The sequence below is a fragment of the Camellia sinensis genome, chromosome 12, assembly GCF_055761805.1.
Source record: "Camellia sinensis isolate YWXY chromosome 12, ASM5576180v1, whole genome shotgun sequence".
NCBI classification, from domain to species: Eukaryota; Viridiplantae; Streptophyta; class Magnoliopsida; order Ericales; family Theaceae; genus Camellia; species Camellia sinensis.
The window spans coordinates 10,116,206-10,136,842 of NC_138972.1; the positions used below are offsets into that span (position 1 = coordinate 10,116,206).

Below are 20,637 nucleotides of genomic sequence, written 5' to 3' on the forward strand. Positions count from 1 at the left end.
CCAGATTAGGGAATGATTAGGATATCATTCCCTATTGATATTAATGAAGATTAATAATTATAAGGAAGCCCTAAAGCATAAAATAATTACAAAATAATAACCCAAACAATCATATATTATTCTAACACTCCCCCTCAAGTTGGTGTGAAGATATCTCTCATGGCCAGCTTGCGTAAAATGTCATGAAATGACTTACTCCCAACTCCCTTGGTGAGGATGTCAGCAAGTTGTTCACCAGACTACACAAAGGGAGTACATATTGCGCCACCAGTGAGTTTTTCCTTAATGAAGTGGTGATCAATCTCAACATGTTTTGTCCTGTCATGTTGAACCGGATTGTGAGCGATGTTGATAGCGGCCTTGTTATCACAGCATAACCGCATGGAGTCCGTCTGATCAATACCTAGATCACTCAACAATAACCTAATCCATAAGAGCTCACACACCCCTTGTGCCATAGCTCTAAACTCAACTTTTGCACTCGACCTGGCAACCACATTCTGTTTCTTACTCCTCCAAGTAACTAGGTTGCCTCCAACAAAGGTGCAATACCCTGAAGTCGATCTCCTATCAGTCACTGATCCAGCCCAGTCAGCATCTGTATAGGCTTCTATACGAAGATGATCATACCTTGAAAAATAAAGACCCATACCAGGAGCAGACTTCAAGTACCTCAAAATTTGCATGACAGCCTCGAAGTGAATCTAATGAGGAGCATGCATAAACTGGCTAACCACACTGATAGCAACAGCAATATCAGGACCAGAGTGAGATAGGTAAATGAGTTTAGCCACTAATCGCTAATAGCTCCCCCTGTCAATAGTTGCTCCTCCTTCACCATCCCCCAATTTCTGATTGAGTTCTAGTGGAGTGTATCCCAGTTTCCTTCAACAAATCAAGCACATACTTCCTCTGTGAGATAAATATCCCATCCTTGGAGCGAGCAACTTCAATTCCCAAAAAATACTTCAAGCTCCCCAAGTCTTTGATCTCAAACTCACGAACTAAATATTTCTTCAACAGAGGAATTTCCTCACTATCATCACCGGTAAGAACTTTGTCATCTACATAAACAATGAGGGTTGTAGTCTTACCAAGTGAGGAATGTTTCACAAACAAGGTGTGATCTACCTGACTCTATTTGAAGCCATATTAAGCATAGCTTGAGTGAATCTCTCAAACCAAGCTCTCGGAGACTGCTTGAGTCCATATAATGACTTTCGAAGCCTACATACTTAGCCTTTTGGCTGATGATCCTCAAAACCAGGAGGAATGTCCATATATACCTTTTCTTCGAGGTCACCATGGAGAAAGACATTCTTTACATCAAACTGACGAAGTGGCCAATCTAGATTAGCTGCTAAAGAGAGAAGCACTCTGACTGAATTCATCTTAGCCACGGATGCAAAGGTCTCCTGATAGTCAATGTCATACGTCTGAGTGAACCCTTTTGCCACAAGTCTAGCCTTGTAACGCTCAATAGAACCATCTATTTTGTGTTTCACAGTATACAGCCATTTGCATCCCACCGGCCGTTTGCCCTTAGATAACTCAGTCAATTCCCAAGTACCATTCTTCCTAAGTGCTTTCATTTCCTCAATCATGGCAAGTTTCCACTCAAAGGTAACAAGAGCATCCTTAAAATGGTTAGGAATGCTAACAGAGGAAATATTGGACACAAACGCTTTATATGAGGACGACAAATGAGAGTAGGACACAAAATTTGAGATAGGATGTTGAGTACAAGACCTCACACCCTTTCTCTTGGCAATCGAAACATCAAGATCAATGGACTCAAGAGATTCAAAGTTACCTGGACTCTCATCAGAAGTAGGAGATGACAGGGGAGAAGCAGAAGTGGTCTCTTGTATCTAGTTAACTTTCTGTCTGTCTTTGTCCCTGACAAAAACTTGCCCTTCCCTATCCTTGGTGACATTGGGTTCTGCAGTCCCAGTATGAGATGGTGGTGCAAGAACAACTGGTTCCACCATAGGAATCACAGGAATCACTTCACACCAAAGCTCCCCCTGAAGGGAGGACTGTGACACCGGAGAGGACAAGAAATAGGATTGGGACTCAAAGAATGTGACATCCATGGACACAAACCACTTACGAGGAGGGTAGTAACACTTATATCCTTTTTGAGTAGGAGAGTACCCAAGGAAAACACATTTGAGGGAGCGAGGGTCCAACTTACCACGAGTAGGAGAGTGATTATGGACAAAACAAACACAACCAAATATTTTAGGAGGAATAGAAAACAAGGACTGGGAACCTAGGAGGACTTGAAAATGAGCTTGTTTTTGCAAGACTTGAGTAGGGAGACGATTAATAAGATGGGCAGCGGTGAGAACAGCGTCGCCCCAGTAGGACCGAGGCATACTCATAGAAAAACACATGCACCGAGCCATGTCAAAAAGATTGTGATTCTTACGTTCCGCCACCCCATTTTGTTGAGGGTATTGGTGCAAGAGGTCTGATGGATAATGCCATGAGTAGAAAAATATTGCCCTAACCCAGAATCTATGTATTCACCCCCATTATCAGAACGGAATATTTTGATAGTGACCCCAAACTAAGTACAAATCATCCTATGAAAATTGTGGAACACAGAGAAAACCTCACTCTTGTCTTTCATGAGATACACCCAAGTAGTACGAGAAAAATTATCAATAAATGTAACAAACCAGCGATGACCTTTCACAGACACAACACGAGATAGACCCAAAACATCAGAATGTATTAATGAGAAAGGAACTAAACTTTTATTAAAACTGGGAGCAAAAGAAGCTCTGTGTTGTTTGCCAAACTAACAAGACTCACAAAGAAATTCAGACACATTATTGTTTGAAAAAATAGATGGAAATAAATGCTTAAGTAAAGAAAAAGAAGGATGCCCAAGACGCCGATGCCGCAGCCATATATCATCCGTGGTAGTAGGACGCATGGTGGAAGAATGAGCAAGCTTGTCCTGTTGATCCAGGAAGTAGAGACCATTTTCTGCACTACCACTGCCAATCGTCCTCCGCGTGACAAGGTCCTGAAGAAGACGATGATCAGGAAAAAATGTCACACTACAATTCAAATCCTTTGTAATACGATTCAAGGATAGCAGGTTAACAGAAAAATTGGGAACATGGAGAACAGAAGAGAGAGATAAAGTAGGAGTGATATGGACTAAACATTTCTCAGAAATAGAAGAAACAGTACCATCTGCAATCCTAATTTTGTCCTGACCTGAAAAGGGCTTATAGGCAAAGAAGAGATCAGAGGAGCCAGACATATGATCTGAGGCACTAGAATCAATAATCCAAGGCAAAGACTTATGAGACAGGAAAACACAAGGAGAAGAGGCTAAGTAACCTGAGCGGGCAAATGACGAGGAAGATGTACTGAGAGCAATAGAAGATCGGCGGTCCAGCAATTGACGCAGAACACCCTCAAGCTCATGAGTAGTCATGCCAGAGAGATCATTAGAAGCCTGGCCAACGGAAGCAGAATTAGAATCAAGTGTATCAACGGCACTAGACTGATGAGCCCGGGAATAGGAGCCACGTCCTCTAGACTGGCCTGACCGACCTCCTCTAGAACTAGACCGATCACCTCGACCCCCGGATGGAGTCTCATGAAGCTTCCAACACATCTCACGAGTATGCCGTGGGTTCTTACAGTAATCACAGAATACAGACTCCTTGGCGACAAACGGAGGAATGGGAGTCAAGCTGAGGCCATCTCGAGAGGTAGACAGTAATGCTGAGCGGTCAGTAGAGACAGGGGACATCATAGCAGACTAGCAACTCCTCATTCTGGACATAGGCAAATGCCTCCTGAAGTGAAGGAAGAGTATCCATACTGAAAACCCGACTCCGAACCGGATCATACTCCACATTGAGACCGGCCAAAAACTTGAAGACCCTTTTCCTGTCCAATGAACTTCCTGTACCCGACAGAATCAGCAGTGCAAACAGGCTTATAGTCCTGCAAGTGATCAAGGCGTTTCCAGCCGTTGGTGAGGAAGGTGAAGTACTGAAAAACCGTCTACTCCCCCTGAATAGAGCTCTCAATAGAGCGACGTAACTCAAATGCCTGGGAGAAATTCCCTTTGCGGGAATAGGTGGTAGCCACAGCATTCCAAACATCTTGGGCAGTCTCCATAGACAAGTAGCCCTTGCCAATGTCTGGTACCATCGAATGAATAAGCCAACCCATAATCAAAGAGTTAGTAATCTCCCATTGGTCATAACCCGGGTCAGTTGTGCTGGGTGCCTGTATCCTGCCATCCACATATCCCATCCTCCCCCTGCTCTTCAAAAACATAATCAAACTCTGCGACCAAGCGAGATAGTTCTAACCATTAAATAGAGAGGTGGTGATTTTAAGACTAACGTTGGGGTTATCAGTCATAGTAATAGGTATAGGGAGACTCACTCTTGCGTGTCTAAGAAGTAGTGGACACATCGGTGGAATCTACCATAGATACTGTACTACCGAACCCACAACAAAACTAGTGTCAATCACAAACCTGGAAGGTGGTGGTGGTAGAAGGAAAAACAAACAACCACTATGACAGTAAAGAATTAACAACTCATACTATTTTCTTCTTCTTTTTTTCTTTTTTTTTTTAAGAAAAATAAAACAAACAGTGTTGGGTTATATACCTAGGTCATATAAACACAGAGCAAACAAACAACTCAAGAGTGAGAGACAGAGAAACAAGACAGACAGAGAGAGGAAGACGACAAGAGAAGCGAAGCAGAGGGAGAGTCGAGCAGTCGAGAGAAGCGAGGTAGGGTAGCGGAAGGGGCAAGGCAGTCAGCTGAAGCCAACGAAGACTGAGGAGCTGTCGGCTAAGTCATCCAGTGGTCAACAAAGCTAGCACAAACGACGATGATGAGCCGAGGGTGATTCAGTGGTCCACGTTCATCACACCAGGTGAGTTCCGAACCCTAGGTGAACCGAAACCCCTCAGGCTTGACACGAACGAAGCCAATGAAGCCAATAATGATGATGATCCGAATGTGATTCGGCTTGGTTGGCTCCGGAAGTGGGTTGGTGGCTCCAGTGGGTACTGTATGCTTAGAGGAATTTAGGTTTTAGGGTTAGCTCTGATACCATGTCAATTTTAGAGAATACCAGATTAGGGAATGATTACAATACCATTCCCTATTTATATTAATGTAGATTAATAATTACAAGGAAGTCCTAAGGCATAAAATAATTACAAAATAATAACCCAAATAATCATATATTATTCTAACAAATACGACCGGGACACGGCTGTTTACAAACAGATACGACAGAGCCCTAATTGCAAAAGAGAAAGAAGAGAGAGAAATGAGACAACCTGGTCATCAACTTCAAACGGATGAAGACATTGATGTCAATTAAAGATAACATATATAGATAAATTAAAAATATTATTAAGAGAAATTATTAGGTGTGGTACTTTTGGTTTGGGAAGAAATTATAATAGAACTGCCATGTTATCAAAAAAATACATAAAATTTTATCAGAAAAATACAAAATATTTTTTTGCAAATCCATGTTTAATCGTATCCACATACCCGTGTCTAATTTTTGGGTACTTTTTAGCAGTACCCGTGTATCCCTCATTTAGAGGTTTGTTGAGTCCGACCTCTAAATACATACCCACACCCGACACTCGTACACGAGTCCATGAAATGTAGATGGTGAGAAACCATAATCATTTCTTTTCTCACCTCACCTCACCTCACAATCCAAACGGAGTGTTACTGTTCAAAGCATAAAAGAGCTTTCTAAGGAAGGCGGCTCACTAAACAATGTTTGAGAAGACAATTGTCCACGTATGAAGCAATGTTATTTTCAGTCCATAATTCTTTTACAATGTACAGGTTCCTATACAATTGGATGCATATTACATGTATGAATAGTAGGCACATTTCCTACTCTAACAAGTTTTCCACGAGGAAAAAAAAAGGGGAGTAATTGGTAAGTAATATAAATATTAGTTCACACTCATGCAACCAAGTTACCTTACCAAAAGATAGTAGCCATTGAATTATTGACCAAGTAAATACAGTTTCTGCTGCCAACTAACTACACACGTAGGTATCCAGTTACAAAAATGCAAATCATGTCCTTCCATTCTAGGGTAGGACTGAAAAATATGAATGAGTTGTGCAAAAGCCATGGCGTTGGTCTCCCATACCCTTCTTGTTCACTCTCCATGCTCTTTATCTCTTTCTTTTTTTTCTTATTTAAACAACCTTCACACAAGTTACAGCACCTAGGCACTGTTTCTGACATAAATTTCAACCACTTTTCCTATGAAAAATATGTTTCATCATTCTAAACAAATCATATCTTCTTTCTTTTTCCTTTTTTTTTCAGTTACTTTTCAAGGTTTCACAGATTAGGTTAAAAGATCCTGATCCTTTGTGAGTTGTGTGTCATTATGTGTCAAACATGCATTAACTATTGAATCAAATTATGAAAAAATATTCTGACTGCTCAACTATGTTATGGTTTTATTATAAAGCTAGGTATTTTGCCAAAAATTTGCCCCCAATTATAATAATAAACACTTCAACTAATGATGTCAAAGATTACCTTGCAGGTGTAATAACAAAACTAAGGTTGATGCGCCGTGAAGCAGGAACAGAACTTGTAACTCTGCATTTGACAACTTGTTCAACATGATACAGCGAAGTTGGGTCATCACCAGGTTCTAAACCAAGCTCAGATCTGGGTCAGATACAATCAGTTAGTTTCTTTCAATGATCAGATAAGGACACACAACATCAAATAAGATGATAGTCAAACAGAAATTTGCTACAAATAATAATTCTTTTTTTTTTTTTTGTTTCAGGTACAATACTTTCTTCTTCCTCTCTCTTTTTTATTTTTTTCCCAGTGCATGGGGGGCAAAGGGATAAGGAGAAAGAAACAGTAACACTTATAGAAGAAACTCCAATCAATTAAACAAACTGCACAAAATATGATTAAAACATGCACAAGCTAACACACCTACCCATAAACACAAAGAGGCCAATGCACACCTTCCCCCCATATTTTTCCCATGACTAGAACCCGAGCCACAAGGCTGAAGGTGGATATCACATGCATCACACCAGGACACAACCTCTTATATACAGACTTAAAAGAACTCCCAATTCAAACAAAAGATTAATATTCCAAAATTTAAAGCTTGAGGCATCGAGTTCTAAAAAACCTATCTAACCAAATTCAAACAAATTCAGAGACTCAAAACCATCAAATGACCGATATACTGACCCATGGGTGACTTCTATAGCCATGTCCATAAAATTTAAGAAAAAAAAGTTCTATTGCCTCTTTATTGTCCAACTCATGTGATGGAGAATGCATCGGATAAGGATAAGAATAAAAGTTCTATTTATCTATGAATTTTATTTATCAAAAAGCTATTTATCTAAGAATTTTATCAATTTAGGAAGTCGAGTTTGTTTAGGATTAGTTAGGCATGCTTATAAATTAATCTTTTATGTAATGGTTTAGCTGACTTGGAAAACAATTATAGTGTGTTTGGCAACGTTTTCGTTTTCAGTTTATATTTACAAAAATTTTATAAACTGATTTTTGTTTATTTTTAAAAAAACATAAACTACAAATGCGTTTGGTAATTGACAAAATGTTTTAAAAAATTTAAAAATATAAAAAAGAGTGAGAGCAAGTGGCGGCGGAAGACGGTGGTGGAAAGTGGTGACGGTGGGTGGTGGATAGCTGGTGGTGGCGGGTGGGTGGTGGTCAAGATTCTGAAAAGCGGTTGCGGTCGCCGTAACGGTGGCGGTGGCACGGTTGCGGTTGCGGGGTGTAAAGGCCGTAGCGTAACGGTTGCGGTAACCGGAACCGTGAATTTTTTTATTTTTCGCAAAATTTAAAAAAACCTTACCGATACGCACATTTTTTTTCCATGATCATATTTATTGGGTTTTAAAATAAATATTGATCAATTTTTATAAATTTTTAAATTTGATCCAATATATTTCATCAAGGTTCTGAAAAGTGGTTACGGTCGCCGTAACGGTGGCGGTGGAGCAGTTGCGGGGTGTAAAGGCCGTAGCGTAACGGTTGCGGTAACCGGAACCGTGAATTTTTTTATTTTTCGCACAATTTAAAAAAACCTTACCGATACGCACATTTTTTTTCCATGATCATATTTATTGGGTTTTAAAATAAATATTGATCAATTTTTATAAATTTTTAAATTTGATCTAATATATTTCATCAAGGTTCTGAAAAGCGGTTGCGGTCGCCGTAACGGTGGCGGTGGCGCGGTTGCGGTTGCGGGGTGTAAAGGCCGTAGCGTAACGGTTGCGGTAACCGGAACCGTGAATTTTTTTATTTTTTGCACAATTTAAAAAAACCTTACCGATATGCACATTTTTTTTCCATGATCATATTTATTGGGTTTTAAAATAAATATTGATCAATTTTTATAAATTTTTAAATTTGATCCAATATATTTCATATTTTTAAATAACTATAAACTGAGTTTTTTACATTATATTTTAATAATTAATAAATTTATATTATACAAAAAATCAATCACTAACTATTATATATAAGATAAACAATGACAAAAGTAAGAGAATAAATAAAAGCCTAAATATATATATATATATATATTAATCAAGCCAAATAGATAATGACCACACTTATTATTATTATTATTATTATTATTATTATTATTATTATTATTATTATTTTCAAACAGTATATAGATAGACACACACAAACAAAATGGTTGAGTGATAGCAGCTGAATAGAATAGTATAGGTTTTACAATTTCAACAAATCAATAACATACTCTTCATCTTCCCTATTCTCTCTCTCTATCTCTTGTTCCTCCATCTTCCCTCTTCTCTTTGTATCTCTCTTCCCCATTTTTCAACTTTTTTTTTTTGTGTTTTTTCGAAAGAAGCAATTCGGAACCGTTACGTAACGGTGCGTAACAGGCCGTTACGGCCGTTACGGCACCGTTACGACCGCTATATCAGCCGCTACGGTCTATACATCTGTGAATCTCAATCACACTGCAAAAGCGACCGTAACAGGTGGTGGTAACTACCACAACCGTTACGTAACGACGTTACGTAACGGTTGCGGCTACTTTTTAAAACCTTGTATTTCATATTTTTAAATAACTATAAACTGAGTTTTTTACATTATATTTTAATAATTAATAAATTTATATTATACAAAAAATCAATCACTAACTATTATATATAAGATAAACAATGACAAAAGTAAGAGAATAAATAAAAGCCTAAATATATATATATATATATATATTAATCAAGCCAAATAGATAATGACCACACTTATTATTATTATTATTATTATTATTATTATTTTCAAACAGTATATAGATAGACACACACAAACAAAATGGTTGAGTGATAGCAGCTGAATAGAATAGTATTGGTTTTACAATTTCAACAAATCAATAACATGCTCTTCATCTTCCCTATTCTCTCTCTATCTCTTGTTCCTCCATCTTCCCTCTTCTCTTTGTATCTCTCTTCCCCATTTTTCAACTTTTTTTTTTTTTGTGTTTTTTCGAAAGAAGCAATTCGGAACCGTTACGTAACAGTGCGTAACAGGCCGTTACGGCACCGTTACGACCGCTATATCAGCCGCTACGGTCGATACATCTGTGAATCTCAATCACACTGCAAAAGCGGCCGTAACGGGTGGCAATAACTACCACAACCGTTACGTAACGGCGTTACGTAACGGTTGCGGCCGCTTTTTAAAACCTTGGTGGTGGTGGTAGGTAGGCGGGTGGCGGTGACGGGTGGTAGCGAGTGGGTGGCGGCGGTGGTGGTGGTGGTGGTGGTTGCGGGTGGTGGTGGCAGGTGGGTGGCGGATGGCGGGTGGTGGTGGGTGGTGGCAAGTGGGTGGTGGTGGCGGTAGGTGACGGCTGGATGGTGGTGGGTGGGTGGGTGACGGTGGCGGGTGGGTGGTGGGTGGTGGGTGGTAGCGAGTGGGTGGTGGTGGTGGTAGTGGGTGGTGGTGGTGGCAGATGGGTGGCGGATGGCGCGTAGTAGTGGGTGGTGGGTGGTGATGGTGGATGGGTGGGTGACGGTGGCGAGTGGTGGGTGGTAGCGAGTGGGTGGTAGTGGTGGTGATGGTGGTGATGGGTGGTGGGTGGTGGTGGCAGGTGGGTGGCGGGTGGGTGGTGGTGGTGGTGGTGGTGGGTGGTGGGTGGTGTGTGGCGGGTGGGTGGTAGGTGGCAGGTGGGTGGTGAGTGGTGGTGGCAAGTAGGTAGCGGGTGGCGGGTGGTGGGTGGTGGCCGGTGGGTGGTGGGTGGTGCGTGGTGGTGGTAGCGAGGGGTGGGTGGTGGTGGCGAGTGGGTGGCAGCTGGGTGGCTTGTGGGTGGTGGTGGCCGGTGGTGGGTGGTGGTGGCAGGTGGTGGTCGGGGGTGGGTGATGGGTGGTGGCGGCGAAAGACGGTGGTGGAAAATGGTGGCGAGGTGGTGGCTAGTGTTGGGTGGTAAAAAAAAAAAAAACTCAAAACTCAAAACGGAAACACATTTTTTGTGTTTTCATTTTTTGGCCAAATTTATAAACTGAGACGACTGATTTCTAAATCAAAAATTTTACCAAACAAATTTTTATTTGAGTTTTTAAAATTTTTACAAATATAAATAGAAAACTGAAAACGTAAGCGTTACCAAACGACACCTTAATAATTATCGTTTTGACTTATGATTGATTTGAAAGCCTAGGGTGATTGCTGCTATGTCTGAAACTAAACTCCTTCAATGTTCAATCCTAATGTTTCTCGTCTTTTCTTTTCATTCTTTCTTATTGATCCTGCATCAATTTAGGTGTCAGATCCTGGCATTGACCAACCTCATTCATTCAAGAAGTTCATCGAACAGATGGAAACCACCAATGTTTCAAGTCTTGATGAACCATCAGCAGCATCAACATCATCACACTGACATTACCCATCGCATATATTGAAGTTTGGGGACCAATTACTATTTTGGATCGCATCGACACTACTTTTCGTCATTGTCCTTGTCACTTCACTGCCTCAAATCACCAGATCATCCATTGTCAATCACAACCAACACCTTCGTGCCTCACTGCCACTGTCTTTCAATTTAGAATTGCAGGGTAGCCTGAACTGATGCAATCCACAACATTAACTTCGATCTGTTTGCGACAGATAATTCCATGACTCGTTGCTGGAAATAGCAATGATCGTCAACATCCCTTGTTGAGTCATTATTTCTTCCATCAAAGCCACATCATCTATTACATCACTGTAGGCGATGGTTCCCTCATGCCGATGCCACCATCAAAAGCCAGATCCCTTGTCCGTGGCCGTGTTACTGCTCAACATTGTCAGTGTTGTGTTCTGTATTCACTCGAGGTTTCATTATAGCTATATAGTGCCTTTATGTGCTGCTATTTACTACATGAGGAAAACATTGTGCAAAGAAAGAGTATAAAAACCCTTGATTAGACACAAGTCTAACCCAGAGCCAAGAATATTTAACGCAAAACAAGCCTAGCCCAACCGAACAGTCCAGACGACAATAAATACCCACACTGACCCAAGTCCTACCTTTATTATATTGATCCAGCCATTTTGTCTTACAAATAAAGATTTCCAATCCAAGAATATAATGAACCAATAACCCAACTCAATCCAACTGCCCCTGCCAAAGCCTAAACATAACAAGGATCAAAAATTTCATTCCGGTATGTTGTTTCGTGTAGCTTGGAAATGAAAATGTTTTAGAAACATTTCAGAAATATTATGGAAACGTTTCAAAAATCTCTCAAAATATTTCGAAACCATAAGGGAAATGATAAAAGAATTTGAAAATGTTTAATATCAAAAACTAAAACCTATATAAATGTTAATACATTATCAATAATTAAATAATTACACTTTTTTTTTATCAGCTACAAAATATAAATTAATTAATTAAATAAATAAAATACAAAATTCATTAATAATGAAAAAAAGGGTACAAGGAGAGGACAAGATGGTGTTCAAAAAAAAAAAAAAAAAGAGAGGACAAGATGTCCTCAAACACAACATGAAAAACCACACTGAAACACCACAAAGAAAAGAAATCAAGATTCACAAACAGCTTTCCAATCTTTGGAAATCGAAAAAAAAAAAAAAAATGCCGAACCCGTTTAAACGGAGGAGAGGCGTATATCCAAATATTCAATCCTATCCTCAAAGATCTTTGCATTCCTTTTCAACCAAACTACCCAAAAGATCACAAAGACAACACAATGCCACTATATTTTTGATTTCTAATTGCCACCAAAACCACATAAATCAATTAAGAACAAATTTGCACATGCACCAACAGCCACCCAATGTGTTTTCAATCAAACAAAATAGTTGATGCCATAAATTCAAACCCAGGAGGCAATGCAAGAATAAATGATCCACCAAATCCCCTACACATGATGCACCATTGAGGATAAAGGAAATGATTCGGTCTCCTCCTTTGAAACATATCGTTGGTCATAATGCTTCCATGAGCCAACGACCACATAAAAATCTTCACTTCAGGAGACAACACCATTTTCCAAATCCTCTTGTGCAACAAAAAAGTAGAAACATTGGGGTTGCGTTTGGTAGAATTTTAGAAATATAATTTGAGAATAGAGTTGTATTTTGAGTTTGTGAGTTTAGGAATTATGATTTGAGTGAAGAAAATTTGTTTGGTTATGAGTTTTGAAAAGAGTGATGTGACATATGATATTGAAAGTGGGTGTTTTGAAAAGTGGGTGTGAAATTAATTTTCTAAAGTTGTAACCAAACAACACACACAAACTAAGAGGTAGAATTAAACTTCAAAAGCTCTACCAAACAAAGCCTGGGTTTCTCAATGACTGAATCAAAAAAAAGACTTGCATGAAAAGATATCGGAAGAGTATTTAAGCCAAACTTACCTATCACAAACATTTGGAGACAACGAAAAATTATCAAGCAAAGGCAACAAAGATGCCAACTCAAGAGCCTCCTGATCATTAAGATTCCTGATGAAATTGAAATTCCAAATAATTGGAGCTAAATTGGAGCATGCGAAAGATGCAATGGAAAATTTATTGAGAACGAACCACAATATACAAGTGTAAAACAACCTTGTTAAAGGAAGATTCACCCAACCAAACATCCTCCCACAACCTCTGCACTTTGACCTGTTGCAAATTAATACCAACCACAATGCTCTTGTTCAAATTAACTGTTAATGTAAATGTAAATTACTACTACACCTACCACCAAACCTACCTCCACCTACTACTCCTATCACCTACTACACTCCACCAAACCTACCTCCACCACTCACTCCTCACCTACTCCAGAATCATCTCCTATATAATAGGAATTCTTGTACAAAATATATACACAACAATCTTGTAAAACATCAATCAATAATATACATCAATTTATTTTACATGGTATCAGAGCTATAGGTTAAAGATCTTGGTGTTCTTCGCCTTCCGGCGGGCGGCAACCTTGCCTTGACCGCCCGCCGGATCTCAACCACTTCAAACCTCCCTCTCCCTCTCGGCACCTCACTGAAACACCCTACCATGATCATCACTCAGTCAATTATTACATGAACTGAACCTGGGGCATGACACTGCTTCAGCACCAGAAATGCTTCCTTCCCCAGAAGTCAATCTTCAATCAGCCAAAAATTCTGATGTAAATGAAAGTCTATTACATGAACTGAACCTGGAGCATGACGAGGTGTTGCCAGAGAAATCAGTACCTAATACTACTGAATCGGCCAAAATTCCAGTTTGTTCGATGGGAGATAAACAGTTTTTGCCATTCATATCTCCACCATCACAGTCTTCTGCAACATTTCCAGCAACATTTCCTGTGAGACAGAGTGAGCCACCTATGCCCTTGTCGAGGACCAAAAGTGAAGCCAATGTAGATTTGCAGGATGTGTTGGCTGCAGCTCAGACTGCTGCTGAATCAGCTGAACGTGCGGCAACTGCTGCCCGCTCAGCAGCTAGCCTTTCCCAGCTCAGAATTAGTGAACTCGTCAAGAAAAAGAATAACCAGATCTCTGATAATAGCAGTGAAAATCTATTTCACATGGACACTTCTCAGTCTCCTACAATGGATAACCCTCATCTCTTTCATCAAAACCCACAAGCCTCCGCCGCCTTCGCCAACGCCGTCGGCTGATCCTCCGCTGTCACCGATGGCAGAATCGGAGCCTCACCCCACCCAACACACCCATTACTCAACTCAATCCGAATCGCCACATTCTCTACCTTCTCAACCCTCGAAGACGCAATCGTAAAAGGCGCAATTAAAGGCACATTCAGTGGCCTCCCCTCAGCTCTCTGAACATCCACAGTGAAAGTTTCTTTTGTGTACCCCACTCTCCCAATTCCCCCACTCATTCTCTCTCTCCTATTTCTACTTTCCAACCAACCATTTTTTTTTTTAATATTTCAACCCACTCTTTCACCCCGTGCTTTGAGCAGTGATTGATTTTTTTTTTTTTTTTTAATTTTCCTCTTCTTTTTTAAAACAAACATCATCGTCTCCTTTTTTTTAAAACCACTCTCTACGCACTAACATCTTAATATTCTTTCTTTCTTTTGTTTTTTATTTTTCTTTCCCTTTCACATGCCCCAAGATATTTCCCTTTCAAAAAAAAACAAAAACAAACCCCAACACAATTTACAAATTTGCACAACAACCCATTTGTTTTATTCATATCAAGGGATCAACCCCGATCACAATTACAAAAAAAAAAAAAAAAAAAAAAAAAAAAAAAAAAAAAACCAAACACAACCCACACAAACACCCACCCACAGTGGGATTTTTTTCTTCTCTACTCTGCCGCCGGTCTTTTCTTCTTGCCTCCGTCCTGGGCGGCCCTTGACAGTGCTGCCTCTGTGTTTCCCGCGCCGCCGAGCACGTTCCCTCCCCCATACTCCTCCACTGCAGCATATGGCAGACCTTCAAATCGGAACATCACGGTGGCCTTCCGCTTCAGCTCCTTGTTTTCCGCCTTTAGCACACTTATCTCTGCTCGCGCATCCTTATACATGCGTTGGAACAGAGCCAGTTGGGCGTTTAACTGCTGCACCTCATTTGTCCTACTCTGCAGCCAGTGCGACAAGTTTGTAACCGCCGTCATGGACTCCACACATGCCTTCAAAGTATACTGATTCGCCTCCACATCCGTTTGCACTGCCATTTTTTGCTCCACCGACTGCATCGGAAAGTTCAACGGAGCAAACCCAATGGTGTTTGGTCGAGGTTCACGGGACACCGCACCCGTTATCTCTCTTGTTGACTCGTTGAGGTCGGGAAAGAGAGTCAGCAGACCACGGGACGACGAAGCCATTTTCTCTCGCAACGAAGAGTTTTACAGAGGATTTCGCAGGTTTTTTGCTTCTGCCTCGGCCTCGGCCTCAGGCTCTGTCTTGGTTAAATAGCCGAGGCAGCCACGCGCATCGCGCGCCTCTTGACGCCCGACAAACTGGCACGCCTTTTCATGGCACATCTTTTGATAAAGTGGGCACGCCTTTTGAGGGCACGACTTTTGAGGGCTCGATATATATCTACATGTATATTTTTTGGGCAGCCTATATACACACTCATACAGTGTCTTGTACACCGGTCAGCTTTATCAATCCCTTTTCAACCTCAAATAGGTTTCTACCTTCACACCTATTTGAGTTTGAGGGGGGGTTATACACAGTATCATGTATAAGTCGCTCATGGCGCACTGTGCACCACCACAACTTCTGCTACAACGGTCCGACATGACCCCGTAAACTGTCTGCTACACCGGTCCGACATGACCCCATAAACTGTCTTCTACAACGGTCTGACACGACCACACAGTGTCTGCTACAACGGTTCGACATGACCCCGTAAACTGTCTGCTACAACGGTCCGACATGACCCCGTAAACTGTCCTGCTACATCGGTCTGACACGACCACACAGTGTCTGCTACAACGGTCCGACATGACCCCATAAACTGTCCCGACATTGATTCCGGTCAGCTTCTACATCGGTCCGACATGACCCCATAAACTGTCTTCTCCAACGGTCCGACATGACCCCGTAAACTGTCCTGCTACAACGGTCCGACATGACCCCATAAACTGTCTTCTACATCGGTCTGACACGACCACACAGTGTCTGCTACAACGGTCCGACATGACCCCGTAAACTGTCTGCTACAACGGTCCGACACGACCATACAGTGTCTCCTATCCCATTTTTAATTGTCAGCCTATTTTTCTATTTTGGTACTCTCTCCAAACTCAAGTTGGCTAGTACCTATCCTCCTTGAGTTTGAGGGGGGCTGTTAATGTAAATGTAAATTACTACTACACCTACCACCAAACCTACCTCCACCTACTACTCCTATCACCTACTACACTCCACCAAACCTACCTCCACCACTCACTCCTCACCTACTCCAGAATCATCTCCTATATAATAGGAATTCTTGTACAAAATATATACACAACAATCTTGTAAAACATCAATCAATAATATACATCAATTTATTTTACATTAACCTACGACCGAGCATAATTTCAAAACTTCTCACAATCCCTAAAAAATTAGCTACCATACTTTCCTCCCTTGAAAAAAAAAAAAAAAATGTCATCCACATAATGTAAGGTGAGACACAAATTTCATCCTCCCAATAACAAAACCATCAACTAAACAAAGCCCCTAGCTCTATCTACTATCCTCTCCAACACAACCGCCACCAAAATAAAAAGGAAAGGAGAAAGTGGGTCTCCCTACCTTAATCCTCTAGATGCCTTAAAAGTGTTCCCTGCTTCTCGATTAACAATGACCGACAAGCAACCCATAATCCATTTCCTCCATCTTACCCCCAAACCCTTTATTTGCATCACAAAATCCAAAAACCTCCAAGCAATATGACCAACCATATATGCTTTTTCAAAAATAAGGGCCTCCTTTTTCAAAGCTCTATATTCTTCCACGCTTCATTTGACACCAAAACAATATCCAAAATATGTCGGCCCTTAACAAAAACACCCTACACTAGAGATACAGTCTCCCCAAAATGGTTCCCAATCTTTTTGATAGAAATTTCCCCAAAATTATAAAGGGGTGTAACCAAATTGATGGGTCTAGAATTACCTTCGCTGGGTTTTCCTTTTTTAGGATCAGACAGATAAAAGAAGCATTTGTGCGCAAGTTAACTATTCCCTTCTCATAGAATTCATCAAAATCACTCACTAGATCCTTTTTCACTATCGCCCAACAATCTAGGAAGATCGCCATAGAGAACCCATCTGGGCATGGAGCTATATCACAATCAAAGACTACCTCTCTAATCTCAATTTCACCAAATGGTCTCGGCAACCAACTTGCTCTATATTCATCGATCGACATCCAATCAATTCCATCAATTCCTAGCTTCTCGACTCCCCCATCAGGGTAAAACCTTCAGTAAAAATTTAAAATCTCACTAACAAGTCGATCCTCCCTATCCACATACACTCCTTGATCAGCCTCCAATATTTTGATGAATGTCTTTTTCATCTTTCCATTAGCCATTCTATGGAAGAGCCTTGAGTTAACATCACCCTCCCTAACCCATTTTAATTTTGCCTTTTGGGGCCAAAAAAATATGCTCCATAAAATTAAATCTTCCAAATTCACTTTTAAATCAGCCCATTTGGATCTCAAATTCCCCACCAAATCCTCCCTAGCCTCAATGGGTATCCAACTCCTCAATATTCCTAATAATCTAATTCTTTGTTCCTTTCAAATCTCCAAAAGCCTCTATTCCATATCTTCAAGTTTTCCTTGATCTTCATTAGTTTTTTCACAAACCTAAAACCCTCCCATGCAAGGTTCTAAAAAGCGGTTACGGTCGCCGTAACAGTGGCGGTAGCGCGGTTGCTGTTGCGGGGTGTAAAGGCCGTAGTGTAACAGTTGCGGTAATCGGAACCGTGAATTTTTTTATTTTTCGCACAATTTGAAAAAAACTTATCGATACGCATATTTTTTTCCATGATCATATTTATTGCGTTAAAAATAAATATTGATCAATTTTTGTAAATTTTTATGTATGATCCAATATATTTGATATTTTTAAATCACTATAAACTGAGTTTTTTACATTTTATTTTAATAATTAATGACTTTATATTATACAAAAAATCAATCACTAACTATTATATATAAGATAAACAATGACAAAAGTAAGGGAATAAATAAATGCCTAAATATATATATATATATATATAAATATACATATTTTCACCAAGCCAAATAAATAATGACGACAATTATTATTATTATTATTATTTTCAAATAATATATAGATAGACACATACAAACAAAATGGTTGAGTGATAGCAGCTGAATAGACTAGCATAGGTCTTACAGCTTCAACAAATCAATAACATATTCTTCATCTTCCCTCTTCTCTCTCTCTATCTCTTGCTCTTCCATTCTCTCTTTATCTTCCCTCTTCTCTCTATCCCTCTTCCCCCATTTTCAGCTTTTTTTTGTGTGTTTTTTTGAAAAAAACAGTTTGGAACCGTTACATAACGGTGCGTAACAGGCCGTTACGGCTGTTACGGCGCTGTTACGACCGCCGTGGCAACCGCTACGGCCGACACACCTGTGAATCTCAATCACACTGCAAAAGCGGCCATAACGGGTGGCGGTAACCGCCAAAACTGTTACGTAACGGCGTTACGTAACGGTTGCGACCGCTTTTTCAAACCTTGCTCCCATGAATGACATCCACAACTATTTCATCACACCCCAAAATCTTTCTTAAAAGAATGGTGTTCCCAGCACATATTTTCAAACCTAAAAGGTGATGGACCCCATATTAATGGACAACTCTCCATGATCGCCAGACAATGATCTAAAACGATTCTTGGAAGACCCTCCTACCTTGAACTAGGAAATAATTCCTCCCATCCCAAAGCAACTAAGAACCTATCCAACCTACTACATATCAAATTTTTTTGAAGATTAGACCCAAGTAAATATAGCATTACACAAAGAGGGGTCAATCAAATCACAATCTCTTATTAAAGAGTCAAAGTCCCTCGTGCTCCTATTTGTTGAAGTCTCATTAAAGAGTCAAAGTCCCTCATGCTTCTATTCTTGAGGTTCCTAGTTCAAGCCATTCTAGCAACACCAATTCTATATTTTTAGCAAATTTGGCATTGTCCAATTGTACCAAGACCCAAAAAGCACCAAATTATTTCTCGAATCAAGTGGATATCTTCAGAAACCAAACTGCACCACTTTTGCCATACTACTCACAGGAGAACAATTTTTTTTTATTGGCACCGGGGTGTCCGGATCAAAACCCAACTAATTCCCAGTGGTGCCCAGGCCCTCAGCAAGGAGAATAATTTTTTTTATTACAAATTGTATTTTTATTTAATAATAGTTTATTATTATTAGATTAGGTTTAGGTTTTCTCTTTTATGTAAACACATGTAACCCTTGTTATTTGGGGACGACTTTTTAGAGAGAGAGAAAAGGAAAAAGATTGCTAGGGTTTTGCTATTATCTTCTTCAATAATAGTAAGTTTTATAACTTTGATATATATATATATATTTTATTGGCACTGGGGTGTCTAGATCAAAACCCAACTACTCCCCAAGAGTGCACAGGCCATTGGCAAGGAGTTTCCCATAAGTGCACCACAGTTAATTCAAGGGTTAACCCCTAGTCCAATTGCCCCAAGGAATTGTTAGTACCTAAGTGGTTTCGATCCTGAACCTTCGAAGAAGCACACCCCAAGACCCAAGCCTTGCCACCGGACCAACCCCTTGGGGTTTTTATGACTTTGATTATTTCTTCAACAATGTGTAACTAAACTATTAATTAAGGTTAAAGATGAAACCACATGCTTCATAGTAATTAAATATTAACCTAATTGTATTTTCTTGAATTGTGATTTAATTAATTAATCGTTCTTGTCTCTTCGTAATTAATTCAGTAAATTTTGGACATGAATTTAATCATGTTTCTTTCATGATTTGAAATCTACTGATTAATAGTTTGCCTTGATTATTATCTTGTTCAATTCGTATATTGGATATCTACTGTGATTTGTGCAAACGGATACATTAGATGATTAGATTTTTAACTTTTAGGCGAGGAAGAACGTACATAAGATAATTATTTTCAAAAGAATTTAACGATCCTATTTTCCATAAAAATTGAGATTGATTTCCATATTATTGTGAAGAGAATTAAAAAAACAAAAAAAAAACCATTCAGATTATGTTATTAATTATTATGCATGCTTGAGTGTGGATTTTGAAACCTTAGTTCTATTCATCAGATTAATTTATTCTTCAATTCCATTATTTCTATATTTATTTAATTATTTTTTCATTGCATATTTAGAATTAATTTCAATCACACCAAAATTTGTTCACTACATTAGGATCTATTTAATTTGAAATTGATTAGTTGTTGCAAAAATCATTAGTGTTTGTGGGTTCAACCTCGCATTCATTAAACTATACTATTGTACGGTCCATACACTTGCAAGTAATTAAAATTGACACATCACCCTCCATGGCCTCTAACAGGACAAGGATATTCGCA

The 20,637-nt window shown here is 39.7% G+C and overlaps 1 protein-coding gene across 13 annotated transcripts in view; it reads right to left on the bottom strand.

Moving 5' to 3' along the window:
- Nucleotides 1-20,637, bottom strand: part of LOC114261578 (rRNA biogenesis protein RRP5) — a 97,461-nt gene that overhangs the window by 41,149 nt on the left and 35,675 nt on the right. For all 13 annotated transcript variants that reach the window (XM_082898104.1, XM_082898106.1, XM_082898103.1 and 10 more), the window contains one exon: nucleotides 6,592-6,726. In XM_082898104.1, the coding sequence (XP_082754230.1) occupies nucleotides 6,592-6,726 (135 nt within the window). The remainder of the gene's footprint in view (nucleotides 1-6,591; nucleotides 6,727-20,637) is intronic.